This window comes from Doryrhamphus excisus, linkage group LG19 (genome assembly GCF_037039965.1).
Source record: "Doryrhamphus excisus strain RoL-2023G ecotype Guam linkage group LG19, RoL_Dexc_Guam_v1.1, whole genome shotgun sequence".
Classification (NCBI taxonomy): domain Eukaryota; kingdom Metazoa; phylum Chordata; class Actinopteri; order Syngnathiformes; family Syngnathidae; genus Doryrhamphus; species Doryrhamphus excisus.
The window spans coordinates 16,363,194-16,378,440 of NC_136375.1; the positions used below are offsets into that span (position 1 = coordinate 16,363,194).

A 15,247-nucleotide genomic window follows, 5' to 3' on the forward strand; every position below is an offset into this window, starting at 1 on the left:
AGTTTTTGTCGAGCACCTGTGAGTCATTGAACCTCGAGTCTGAAGAGCGTGGGCCAGTGGTCCGAATCGAGCACCCGAGTCACGTCAATGAAGACTTGAGTTTCACTGACTCGCAGTACTCGAGAAAGACTCCAATTTTTGACAGGTTCATGCTGAAGACTACACAGTTGAAAGCGGATTCTTTGTTGAGTACCCGTGAGTCGGTGATGCTTTACCCGTGAGGCAATGAAACTCCAGTCTTGGACGAGTACTCGTGAGTTAGTGAAACCCAAGTCTTTGTCGAGCATCCATGAGTTAGCGAAACTCGAGTCTTCGTCAAATACAAGACAGTCAATGAGCGTTTGTTGAGTACCCGTGAGAACAGCGAGACTCGTTGTTGAGTACCCGAGAGTCAGTTGGATGAGAACCGGGAGTCAGTGAAAGTGAAAGTCTTTTCCGATTGCCTTGATTTAGAAAAAATTCCAAAAAACTCGACTCTTGGTCTTGAGTTGTTGGCTAATACTTGTGAGTCTGTATGAATCTTGAGTTTATTGAGTACCCGAGAGTCAGTGAAGTCATGTGACAAATTGGAGGACATTTTTTAAATGATGTTGGGAAAAGAGTTCGGATCTTACGGGAATAAAGTCATGATATTTTGAGAATTATATCACGGTATGACGAGAAAAAAAATTCATTTTTAAAAGGATTAAATAGTTTAAAAAAATTTTTTTTTGAATAGTAGCAGAAACGGGAGAGAGCTGAAATTTTTCAAAAGTATGGCCAAATTTTTAAGAGAAAAAAGCTATTTTCTAAAATTGCAATTTTATGAGAACAACACTGTAATGTTATGAGGAAAAATAAAGTAAAGTTGAAATATTATAGAAAAAATATTTTTTTAAGTAATAAAAAATTTTGGAAAACTGGGCATTAATGCAATATAAATATTAATATAATATTAAAAGTCATTATGTCATGAGAAGAAAGTTTACAAGAAAGATGATGTTTGGAGTAGTAGCACTAGCAGAAATGGGTAGGGAAGCAGTAATTTTATAAAAATATAGTTTAAAAAAATAGCTAAATATTGAGAAAAAATTGATATTCTAATAAGAAAAAAATAATAATAAAGACAAAATATTAAAGGGGACCTATAAATGTAGTTAGAATGTTGTATTCTCGTGTTAAACCATGCCAAAGTTTCAGAAAATGAGGTTTGTGCATTTGGAAGTGAGCCCTGAAAGAAGAACATTGGCTCCCTGTGACATCACAGAGTGCCGGGCTTCCTTATATGGGCATCCTGTTCCTGAGTTCCCGATTCCCTACCAGCAATGCCAGAAATGCGTTTATTTTGTGTAAGTCATGGAGCAAAAGTCATGGAGAACCAGTAATGACCACATGAGATGTTAGCGACATAATGCTAAAATGCTAAAGCTAATCACCCTCGAGAAACTTGGGACTGTCCAGTCTCTACTTCCACTGCACGTTAAAAGCCGACATTTTACAAAGATCAACTCCTATAAAGTTGGGTTCGGCAGTTATGCGGAAGTCCTCGTGAGCACTTGGGGGTGTGGCCAATTACAGCAGAGTGAGCGGGCCGTGGGTGGAACACGGACCGAAATCCAAAGAAATACAGCAGGAATAGTTTCAGATTCTGGAAGATTTAGAAAGCTTTGTGCTGGTTATTGTGTGTAGCTGCTCTATAGGAGTCCACAGCTTAATACAAAAGGACGAAAAATGAGCATAATAGGTCCCCTTTAAGAATAAGAGTTATTATCTAAGTGGGAAATGTTGAAAAGTTGTAATAAGTACTATGGAAATGAATAAATAATAACAGGAGAAAATATCCATGTTTTCATCTCTGCCAAAATGGAGTGCAGTACTGAGCTGCAACCAGAGGAGGCGCTGTTTAGTACACCAGCATTACTCATAAATACCCATCTCTAGTTATGGCCCACTCGTCGAGTCAACATTTACGCTGACACGTTTACTGTCATTTTTTTTCCCCTCTGTGTGGACGAAGGATGAGCATGAGTGTGCACAGTTATTTTTTGGGGGAGAATTATTTATTTGAATAAGCCCCCCCTCCCGCCCTTTTTGGTGTGATGCTCATTTTCACATGTGAATATTGTAAATCGTCTTCCAATAATGAGAGTAATGCAACGCTAGTGTGATGAGCGCGTTAGGGTGTGGGGGGGTATGGGTTTGGGGGGGGGGGGCTGTGTCAGTCTTCTTTCCATTGTGTAAAAAAAAAAAAAAAGTAGTTCTTGTAGCTCTAGTCGTGTTGAAGATGTTTGTTCTTGGGCATTAACACACAAAAAAATTATGAAAATAAAACTTGTACAGAAATTCAAGATGGCTGCCTGAGTAAAAAAAAAAAATTCTAAAAAATTGTGGGGCAAAAAAAAAAAATTAAAAATTTTTTTCTACAAGTCCCAAAGTCCTACAAGTACTACATGCAACATTATTTTCAGTGGCCAACAAAAACCATGAATCATGTCAATGTGGTTTTACGAGGCTTTGAAAAGAAAGAGAAAAAAATGGACGTCATATTTTTAAGTCTTTTCTTACTTAGACCCCCCCCACCTTCTTCCCAAAGAGTCTTTTCACTGTGCTTCCTCTTCTGTTGGAACGGAGGCGCCCCGTCCCTCCCCCTACCTGATGCAACCATCACCAAAACAAAAAAAAAATGCTTCCAGATTATTTTTCCTTCCTGTTTATTTGTCACTTTATGAAAAATATACGCACAGAAAGCATTGATGTGGGCGATATGAAGACTCATACGGTTATGTAGTAGATCAATAGAGACTAAATGTCTGATAAACTAAAAAAAAAAAAACTGTATTGCACGAACTTTATAAAAAAAAAATTAAGAATTACAATCAGTGTTGGCTTTTTTTGTGTTTTTTGCTGAAAATATGACATTGTCGATATGTACCATTTCTATGCATTTTGGTTCATTTTACAGAATTGTTGTCATTCGGTCACAATGGAGGCTTTTCCAGCATGAAGCCTTTAGGATTCGGATCAGGACTTGGACCACGTCACTCCAAAATCTTTGCCGGTGTGTTTTTGGATCATTGTCCTGCTGCTAAGCCAAGTTGGTTTCATTCAGGTCACCGATTCAGCACAATTCCTGCTTTATCACAGCAGGCCATCACACTACCACCACCGTGTTTGACTCTTCTTTTTCTCAAACGCCAGACGGAATGGGACACACACGCCTTCCGGGAAGTTCAACCTTTGAGTATTTTATTTTTGGTTTTGGAACTGTTTTTTTCCGAGCGTCTTCATGGTGGAGTCATGAACATCTTAACTGAGGCAAGTCAGGCCTGCACTTCTTTGGATGTTGTTGTGGGGTCTTTTGTGACCTCTCATATGAGTCGTGGCTGAGCTGCGCTCTTGTGGTGATTTTGGTTCCACGTTTTGGCCGTTTGTGGATAATGACTCTCACTGTGGTTGGCTGGAGTCCCAAAGCTTTAGAAATGGCTCAATTTGTGTCCGTTATGTTTTACCATGGGGAGGGGCATCACTTTTTCACACAGGGCCATGTAGCGTTTGGATTTTTTTTCTCCCTTCATAATAAAAGTTTCATTTAAAAAGTGTAGAGTTGTGTTGTCGTTGAGGAATATTTATTTATTTGTTTGATGATCTGAAACATTTAAGTGTGACAAACGTGCAAAATATATGAAATCAGGAAGTGGCCAAACACTTTACTAGCAACTGGTGCACCACTACTGCACCAGAGTACACCATACACATGGATATACTACGTAAACTACACTAGCCTGGTAAACTACACACCCCTCATATCTCAATGCTAAATCATATTAGCCTATGAAATGTTGACATTACCACCTAAAAAGTCGTATGGTCGGAAGGTCTTTATTGTCAGATTAAAAAGTCTAAATTATGAGATTCCAAGATAAAAAGTCCAAATAAGATAGGAAAGTCATAATCATAATATTACATTAGTTAATGTAGTCATCATTACCAGATTAAAAAGGCAATATCATAAGAAATATGTTAGAAGAACAAATCACATATGACAGGTCATTATGAGATTAAAAATGGAAAATATGAGAACATATGTCATTTAACATCCAACCATCCATCCATCCGTCCATCTACCCATCAATGCATACATCCATTTATGCATCCATCCATCTATCCACCCATCCATCTATGCATCCATCAATGCATCCATCCATCTATCATTCATACATACATACATACATACATACATACATACGTACATACGTGCATACGTGCATACGTGCATACGTGCGTACATACATACATGCATACATACATACATACATACATACATACATACAAACATACATACATACATACATACATACATACATACAAACATACATACATACATACATACTTACATACATACATACATACATACATACATACATACATACATACATACATACATACATACATACATACATACATACTTACATACATACATACTTACATACATACATACATACATACATACATACTTACATACATACATACTTACATACATACATACATACATACATACATACATACATACATACATACATACATACATACTTACTTACTTACTTACTTACATACATACATACATACATACATACATACATACATACATACATACATACTTATTTACTTACTTACTTACTTACTTACATACATACATACATACATACATACATACATACATACATACATACATACATACATACATACATACATACATACATACATACATACATACATACATGCATGCATACGTGCATACGTGCATATGTGCGTACATACATACATGCATGCATGCATGCATGCATACATACATACATACATACATACATACATACATACATACGTACATACATACATACATACATACATACATACGTACATACATACATACGTACATACATACATACATACGTACATACATACGTACATACATACGTACATACATACATACATACATACATACATACATACATACATACATACATACATACATACATACATACATACGTACATACATACATACATACATACGTACATACGTACATACATACATACGTACATACGTACGTACGTACGTACATACATACGTACATACGTACGTACATACATACATACATACATACATACATACATACATACATACATACATACATACATACATACATACATACATACATACATACATACATACATACATACATACATACATACATCTAGACAAATTTCCCCACTGAGGGACGAATAAAGGCATATCTTAGCCATCAATGCATCCATCCATTTATACATCCATCCATGCATCCATCCATCCATCCATCCATCCATCCATGCATCCATCCATCCATCCATCCATGCATCCTATCCAAGCATTTTAATATTTCCATGTAATAATAAACTAAAATCTCACCAAAATATGACTTCATTCTCTGAATTGAAGATTTAATTTGATGACATTTAATATTCTTATGATTTTTGTAGAGCGGCCCAGTACTAGTCTTTGGTAAAAACTTCATGTTGCTCCTTTTTGGCTGACTTGACCTTGAGAAGATGACCTATTAGCATGTAGCATGTAGCATGTAGATGGACAGCAGCAGATGTTTGTGTTTGTCTCGCAGGCTGAGGAGAGAAGTAACGTTAATAGGACCACTTCGCCATGTCATCACTTTTTTTCGGGGGGTTGGGGGGGCCCATCTGGCGCCTTGTGCATTTTTGACAGCGCCGTCACGGCCCACCTTTCACTTGACCTTCAGAGACAAACAAACTAAGTAGCTTGAACGCTGGGCTTCCAGGTCCCAGGAGCAGGCCAGGAGGTGTCGGTGCTGTTTGCCATCATGGGAAGAGTCACGCCCCCACGCCGCGTACCAACACGGTGATCGAAAAGTAACTTTGGGTACCATGACGGGCGGGAACCCGCCATCCCACCATCCAAGCGGGAACCCGCTTCCACCCGTTTATGATGTTTCAGCTCTGCAGGAATCCTGGGGTGTCCATTTCAAGCAGGACATATTTAGCGGACATGTTAGCAGGCTAGGATGTCACCTACTGCAGGTCCACTTTCAGCCCAAAAGAGGGGGTGGCATCTATTGGAGAAGAGGCTTTGACTTGTAAACATCTTTGTTTAATTGAGACAAGGCATTTATTAAAGAGGAGCTCATGTTGATATGGTGTCTATTTCAGAGGAGGCCTTTATTTGGACATAAAGTATTTGTGTGTTTTTATTGAGACGTGGCATCTATTACATAGTGGGTATTTATTTAATGGAGATATGGCATCTAGGCAGCATTAACTCGTTTATTTAGATCTATTTACATTATTTAGACCTGTATCATTGATCAGGCATCTATTTCAGAGGAGGCCTTTATTTGGACATAAAGTATTTGTGTGTTTTTATTGAGACATGGCATCTATTACATAGTGGGTATTTATTTAATGGAGATATGGCATCTAGGCAGCATTAACTTGTTTATTTAGCTCTATTTACATTATTTAGACCAGTATCATTGATCAGGCATCTATTTCAGAAGAGGCCTTTATTTGTACATAAAGTTCATTTTTATTGAGACATGGCGTCTACTAGAAAGGAGACTTCTATTTGGACATACTAAGTTTTTTAATGGAGATATGGCAGCGACTAGAGAGACAGCATTTAGTCGTATGTATCTTTTTTTAGTTTCGATTATTTAGACTTCCATCAGGCATCTATTTGAGAGGAGGCTTTTACTTGTATATTTTTTAAATGGTGTATATTAAAGAGGAGGCATTATTTATAGTACATGTCAATGTTGACATGGTATCTATTTGAGAGGGGGGTTGATACAGTCTTAATGTTTTTATAGAGGCATGGCATCTGTGAGAAAGGAGGCTTTTCTTTCTTCATATTGAGTATTTTTAATGGAGATACGGCATCTATTATAGAGGGAGCCTTTACTTATAGACTTTTTATTGAGACAAGGCATAAGAATGTAGACATTTATTTTTACATTTCAATGTTTTTTTTGAAATATGACATGGTATCTATTTGATAGGAGGCCTTTATTTGTACATATGGTGTTATTTGTGACGTGGTGCGGTCTGAACCAGACTCGGAAAACCGTGTTACAGTAGAACGTGACATTATTGTTTTCTTTTTATTGAAAAATGTAATTTATTAGAGAGGTGGCATTTATTTGTACGTACTGTACAGTATTCATGTTGTTTTTATTGGGACGTGGCATCTACTTTGTTCATATGAATTATGATTAGGATTCATTCATATGATTCATATGAATATGATTTTTTTTATTAAGACATGGCATCAATTTGAGAAGAGGCCAACATTGAAGTAAATGTGTTTGTTGTGCTAGTAGCTAGTAAAGCGTATGGAAAATAAACATGATGTGACAAACGCTATTGCGTACGGCGGGAACGCAGCGTGAAGGCGTGTCGGGGGCGTGTCCTAGGTGGCGCTGTTCTTGTGTGGTAAGCACTTGCGCCACGGACTGAGAGGAAGCGAAAGCAGGACGAAAAGCAGCCCCCCCAAGATGAGGACGGCCCCCGCCGAGCCCACGCAGGCCACGGACCAGGAGAGGCGGTGCTGCAGAGGGACGCTGGGCTCACTGGACAGCAAAGCCAGGACGGACTGGTGGAAGACCAGGATGGAGACCAGCACCAGTACGCCTGCAAAGGTCAAGTGGAAATAAGATGGCTGCCGCCTTGGCGTCATGTCGCCACAGTCTGACCTGAAAGGATGAAGCAGAAGGATGCCGGCTTGAGGAAGAAGGACACGCCCTTGCTGAGGGTCATGATGATGCAGATGGAGCCCATCGCCATCGCCGTCACGCTGAGGAGCGCCAAGATGGCTGCCGCGAGATTTAAGTCTAAGAGAAATGAAAGAGACCAGACCTGAGAAGGGCTACACTGGTCTCAGGGTTTGGGTTTTTTTTTGGGGGGGGGGTTAGGGAATTTAACCGTTGAATTATCGTAGAAAACATTTTGCTTCTCATCCTTTCAGCTTCATGAGTTCATGTCCAAACACTAGAAAGGACGGCTCTCGTAATCTAGGGTTATAGGGTTATAGGGTTATAGGGTTATAGGGTTATAGGGTTATAGGGTTATAGGGTTATAGGGGTATAGGGTTATAGGGGTATAGGGTTATAGGGTTATAGGGTTATAGGGGTATAGGGTTATAGGGGTATAGGGTTATAGGGGTATAGGGTTATAGGGTTATAGGGTTATAGGGTTATAGGGTTATAGGGGTATAGGGGTATAGGGGTATAGGGTTATAGGGTTATAGGGTATAGGGTTATAGGGGTATAGGGGTATAGGGGTATAGGGTTATAGGGTATAGGGTTATAGGGTTATAGGGTTATAGGGTATAGGGTTATAGGGTTATAGGGGTATAGGGTTATAGGGTTATAGGGTATAGGGTTATAGGGTTATAGGGTTATAGGGTTATAGGGTTATAGGGGTATAGGGGTATAGGGGTATAGGGTTATAGGGTTATAGGGTATAGGGTTATAGGGGTATAGGGTTATAGGGTTATAGGGTATAGGGTTATAGGGTTATAGGGTTATAGGGTTATAGGGTTATAGGGTTATAGGGTTATAGGGTTATAGGGTTATAGGGGTATAGGGTTATAGGGTTATAGGGGTATAGGGTTATAGGGTTATAGGGTTATAGGGGTATAGGGTTATAGGGGTATAGGGTTATAGGGTTATAGGGGTATAGGGGTATAGGGGTATAGGGTTATAGGGTTATAGGGTTATAGGGTTATAGGGGTATAGGGGTATAGGGTTATAGGGTTATAGGGTTATAGGGTTATAGGGTTATAGGGGTATAGGGGTATAGGGTTATAGGGGTATAGGGTTATAGGGTTATAGGGTTATAGGGTTATAGAGTTATAGGGTTATAGGGTTATAGGGTTATAGGGTTGTAGGGTTATAGGGTTATAGGGTTATAGGGTTATAGGGGTATAGGGTTATAGGGTTATAGGGTTATAGGGTTATAGGGGTATAGGGTTATAGGGTTATAGGGTTATAGGGGTATAGGGTTATAGGGTTATAGGGTTATAGAGTTATAGGGTTATAGGGTTATAGGATTATAGGGTTATAGGGTTATAGGGTTATAGGGTTATAGAATTATAGGGTTATAGGGTTATAGGGTTAGGGTTATAGGGTTATAGGGTTATAGGGTTATAGGGTTATAGGGTTATAGGGGTATAGGGTTATAGGGTTATAGAATTATAGGGTTATAGGGTTATAGGGTTAAGGTTATAGGGTTATAGGGTTATAGAGTTATAGGGTTATAGGGTTATAGGGTTATAGGGGTATAGGGTTGTAGGGTTATAGGGTTATAGAATTATAGGGTTATAGGGTTATAGGGGTATAGGGTTATAGGGTTATAGGGTTATAGGGTTATAGGGTTATAGAGTTATAGGGTTATATGGTTATAGGGTTATAGGGTTATAGGGTTATAGGGTTATAGGATTATAGGGTTATAGGGGTATAGGGGTATAGGGTTATAGGGTTATAGAGTTATAGGGTTATAGGGTTATAGGATTATAGGGTTATAGGGTTATAGGGTTATAGGGTTATAGGGTTATAGGGGTATAGGGTTATAGGGTTATAGGGTTAGTGTTATAATGTTAGAGTGATAGGGTTAGGGTTCGGGGTAAACTGGAGTTAGGATTGTAGGTTTTGGTTTACGTTCCAATATGTTTGTAAGCGTACTATAAATCCATGAGCTATTGCTAGATGAGCTAATGCTAGATGAGCTATTGCTAGATGAGCTATTGCTAGATGAGCTAATGCTAGATGAGCTAATGCTAGATGAGCTATTGCTAGATGAGCTAATGCTAGATGAGCTATTGCTAGATGAGCTATTGCTAGATGAGCTAATGCTAGATGAGCTAATGCTAGATGAGCTAATGCTAGATGAGCTAATGCTAGATGAGCTAATGCTAGACGAGTCTTCCAGCTAAGAGTGGAGGATCCTGAAGTGTTGGAAAGGAGGCCATGTGCTCATTTGGCTCATCTTCAAAGACCTTCTTCTGGCAGGTAAACAGGAAGCGGTGCAAACACTAAACACAACGCCACACTCAGCCAGCCAGTGTGTGTGCGTTTGTTTGTGTGTGTTTGTTTGTGTGTTTGTGAAAGAGTCTCCACTCTTTGCTAGCAAACATCGTGTTCACGCGTGGGAAGGGGACCAGGCGTCGTGTCTCACTTTTGTTGGTGGTCTTCTTCAATATGACCGCGTTCTCCCCCGAGGTGAAGAACTTGAAGTAGGTGCAGTTGGATTCTGTAGATGACACGGATACGACTTGATGACCACATTCCCTACATACATACATACGTATGTACGTATGTACGTACGTACGTACACAGGCCACGTGGATATGGTGGAAAAGTGTTCAACAATATACTATTAGATCAAATGGCATCAATCACATTTTATATACAGTATATATATAGTATATATACAGTATACTACGTATATACAATAGGCATCCTTATCCTTATTCTTAGCCTTCCTGCCTCTTGCTCTCCATGCTGGTGCTGGAGAGAGAGGGGGGGGGCGGGGTTGGAAAAGAGAGGCGGGATCCAGAAAGACAACATCGCCTGGAAAAGGCGGAGCAGGCTGGGAAGCGCATATGGAAGGGGGGGGGCTCAGAAGGGGGGGGGGGGGGTAATGCTGCATTCCCCCCCCCCCCCCCCCCTCAGTCCCTTGATGGCCCTCAAAATGTGTCAAGATTCCCTTCCTGAGTGGGTAAATACTGATGGGATATACTATACTAGCATGTATACACTAGCTATACTAGCATGTATACACTAGCTATACTAGCATGTATACACTAGCTATACTAGCATGTATACACTAGCTATACTAGCATGTATACACTAGCTATATTAGCATGTATACAATAGCTATACTAGCATGTATACACTATATATACTATCATGTATACACTAGCTATACTAGCATGTATACACTAGCTATACTAGCATGTATACACTAGCTATATTAGCATGTATACAATAGCTATACTAGCATGTATACACTATATATACTATCATGTATACACTAGCTATACTAGCATGTATACACTAGCTATACTAGCATGTATACACTAGCTATACTAGCATGTATACACTAGCTATACTAGCATGTATACACTATATATACTATCATGTATACACTAGCTATACTAGCATGTATACACTAGCTATACTAGCATGTATACACTATATATACTATCATGTATACACTAGCTATACTAGCATGTATACACTAGCTATACTAGCATGTATACACTATATATACTATCATGTATACACTAGCTATACTATCATGTATACACTAGCTATACTAGCATGTATACACTAGCTATACTAGCATGTATACACTAGCTATACTAGCATGTATACACTAGCTATACTAGCATGTATACACTAGCTATACTAGCATGTATACACTAGCTAGACTATCATGTATACACTAGCTATGCTAGCATGTATACACTATGTATACTAGCTGTACTATCATGTATACACTATATAGGCATGTATACACTAGCGATACTAGCATGTATACACTATATATACTATCATGTATACACTATGTATACTAGCTGTACTATCATGTATACACTATGTATACTATTTATATATATTATCATGTATAGACTACATGTATACTATCATGTATACACTATGTATACTAGCTATACAATATGCATGTATGCACTATGTATACTAGCTGTACTATCATGTATACACTATTTATACTATCATGTATACACTATGTATACTAGCTATACAATATGCATGTATGCACTATGTATACTAGCTGTACTATCATGTATACACTATTTATACTATCATGTATACACTATGTATACTTGCTGTACCATCATGTATACACTATGTATACTATCATGTATACACTATGTATACTAGCTATACTATCATCTATACACTATGTGTACTATCATGTATACACTATGTATACTATCATGTATACACTATGTATACTATCTATACTATCATGTAAACACTATGTATACTAGCTATACTATATGCATGTATGCACTATATAGGCATGTATACACTATGTATACTATCTATACTATCATGTATGCACTATCTATACTATCATATATACACTATGTATACTATCATGTATACACTATGTATACTATCATATATACACTATGTATACTATCTATACTATCATGTATACACTATGTTTACTATCTATACTATCATGAATACACTATGTATATTATCTATACTATCATGTATACACTATGTATACTATCTATACTATCATGTATACACTATGTATACTATCTATACTATCATGTAAACACTATGTTTACTATGTATACTACGTATATGCATGTATACGGTATATAGGAATGTATACACTATGTATACTATGTATACTATGTATACTACGTATATGCATGTATACGGTATATAGGAATGTATACACTATGTATACTATGTATACTATGTATACTACGTATATGCATGTATACAGTATATAGGCATGTATACACTATGTATAGTATGTATACTATGTATACTATGATGTATAGAGTATATACGTAGGCATGTACTATACAGTATGTATGTAACACGGGGCAGTGTAACATGGTAGTTTTCGTTACTGCGTTGCCGCTAGCATCCCGGCTAATTTCAGCGTGGGATGGTCGCCATGGCGACCGCAAAGCCTCACCTCCCGGTAGCTCGGCGGGGCCGCAGTTGGCCCTCTCCGGGTCCACGTCGGCCACCCACAGGGTGCGCACGCAGGCCTTCCACAGGCCGTAGTGCGCCACGTGACACGTCCGGTTGCCGCCAAAGTTCTTGGGCTGGGACACCTCCACCCAGAACTCCGTCCCCACGCCCAGCACCGTCAGCGTCACGCCCACCAGGCACACCAGGAACACCAGCTTGATCTTCCCGTCCTGGCTGTCGCTCATCTTCTGGCTCCGCCTCTGGCCCCGTCCCACTTTGATGACCGGCGAAGCCCCGCCTTGGCCGCCGCCCGCCACCCCGAGGCGGCCGTCCTCGTCCTGCGGGACCAAGAAGTTGGACCACATCTCCACACGGGACCACCCGCACGCTTCAGTCCTGGTTAGAGCAGACCATCAGTCAGGTGGGCGGTACCTGCCATCCCATTGGACGATCGCCTTTATCAATAAACTTTATCGACACAGCAACACCAACATAAAACACACTGAACAATACAATTCGTTCATGAATCCACCATCTGACTAAACCATGCCCTGTTCCGCCCAGGAAACCCAAAGTCCAGCTACAAGCGAGGGTCCGTGGTGGTGGTGGTGTGGGGGGGGGGGGGGGTGTTAAAGCCCTTAAACAAGGTGCCAGCTGACCCCCGCCAAAGCCGGGCAGGTGACAATTCCAGCCCGGACGCCGGATGAAGACCAAGCACCAAGAAAGCGACGGCGTGTTTTCGAGCGCTCACCTTGACAATGTTGACTTCAGCAGGACTTTCAGATCAGCCAGTTGCGGACTGCTGATGGGAGCCAAAGTCAGAGTGAGCAAGGGTGGGGGGTGTTTTTTTTTGTGGGGGGGGGGTCAGTAAATAGGAGTAAAGTGGGTGTAAAAAGGGAGGGGAGGGGCCATACTAATACTTCAATGTGTCAACTCTACTATTGAAAAAGTAGCGAGCCAAGCCATGCGTTGATATATACAGTATGAGTATCACACATGCAGTAGTATTACAGTATTCACGAATACAGCAGCTCAGCCCGCACGCATGATGAGGAAAAACATGTCTGTCACACACGAGCTGGCGCAAGGGTGTCTATTTTGGAAAGCCACCTGTTAATGACATTAAGCCAGGGTGAAGTGTGTGTGTGCTGGGGGGGCCGGGGCTAGGGGGGCCGGGGGATGGTTGAGGCACTTTTCTGCCATACACACCCCAAGGTGACAACAAAGTGTATTAATTGTGTGAAATTAATTTGTGATATTATTGTGATTGTGGCACTTAAAATAATTTTTTTATCATTATGGGATGCTAGTTTGAAATATTCATAAACTCATCACAGAAATGAAAAGCGCTCATCCAGGGCTTTAATTTGACGTATGACTCCCTATGGTTTATTCCAAAGATTTTTTTCACGAATATTAGTACAAGAACTACAAAGTTCATATCAAACGACACCATGTCACCATTAAAAAAAAAGACAGATGGCTTGGCCTGTCAAAAGCTTTAGTGTTTTTTTTGTTTTTGTTACTATGTAACTGTTTAATAATGATGAAATTATCATTATCATCATAATGATAATCATGATCATATTATCGTATTATCATTATGAGATGCTAGTTCAAGATATTCACAAACTCATCACAGAAATGAAAAGCACTCATCCAGGGCTTTAATTTGACATATGACTCCCTATGGTTTATTTCAAATATTTTTTTCCCGAATATTAGTACTTCAATAACATGGACAAAAAAAAAAAAAAAAAAATGAAAGCACGCATCAAGGCCTTCCATTTGACGTATATATGATTGAACTTCTTATTGGTGAAATGGAACGTACGACAGTACCCCCCACCCCATTATAAGTCTAACACCACCATAAACAAATTTACTCAACAAATTCACTTTTTAGGGTACTGCCGCAGTGCCCTTGGGGGGCAGGGGGACTGGAAACCGTCAAGACTCAAACCAGGGTATCAAACCAAACCCATTGCATTGTCCATTCTGGCAGTTGTTGAGGTTGGTGGCGGACAAGACGACAAGACGAGCTGCAGCTTGGTGACCAGTGGCGTCCTGTCCAAGAATGGGAATGCAGCCTTTCAGGGCGGCCATGACACATATGAAACGTGCCTGGTTTCACACGTCACACGTTATTCCATGATGCATCCTCTCTGGGCTTCTTCCTCATCATTTGAGCCAAAAAGCTCCATCCAGCCGATCAATAATGCACTGCGTTGCTGATGCTCACTACTTTTGCTCTCCACGTGGGTCAAGTGCTGCTGTCAGCACCACTGAATCACGCGTGCTTGCACGCTAGTGATGATAGCATAGCATGGATGCATACACGCCCTATATGATAGCATAGCATGCATGCATACACGCCCTATATGATAGCATAGCATGCATGCATACACGTCCTATATGATAGCATGCATAAACACTCTATATGATAGCATAGCATGCATGCATACACGTCCTATATGATAGCATGCATACACACCCTATATGATAGCATGCATACA

General features: G+C 39.8%; 1 protein-coding gene across 1 annotated transcript; it reads right to left on the reverse strand.

The window, feature by feature from the left end:
• Nucleotides 1-7,359: 7,359 nt before the first annotated feature.
• Nucleotides 7,360-13,118, reverse strand: cacng6b (calcium channel, voltage-dependent, gamma subunit 6b). The gene is made up of 4 exons (XM_078799018.1): nucleotides 12,733-13,118; nucleotides 10,216-10,290; nucleotides 7,734-7,871; nucleotides 7,360-7,671 (listed from the first exon to the last, which is right to left on the reverse strand). The coding sequence occupies exons 1-4, from the start codon at nucleotides 13,094-13,096 to the stop codon at nucleotides 7,451-7,453; spliced, it is 798 nt and encodes a 265-aa protein (XP_078655144.1). The 5' UTR covers nucleotides 13,097-13,118; the 3' UTR covers nucleotides 7,360-7,450.
• Between the last annotated feature and the right edge of the window lie 2,129 nt (nucleotides 13,119-15,247).

Bases quoted from the DNA above. Each gene is read 5' to 3' on its own strand.
- cacng6b (XM_078799018.1), bottom strand. From the start codon at position 13,096: ATGTGGTCCAACTTCTTGGTCCCGCAGGACGAGGACGGCCGCCTCGGG. The intron at 7,872-10,215 runs GTGAGACACGAC...CATTTCTCTTAG, and splicing joins GAAGAAGACCACCAACAAAA to ACTTAAATCTCGCGGCAGCC. The intron at 7,672-7,733 runs GTCAGACTGTGG...TGACCTTTGCAG, and splicing joins CTTCTGCTTCATCCTTTCAG to GCGTACTGGTGCTGGTCTCC.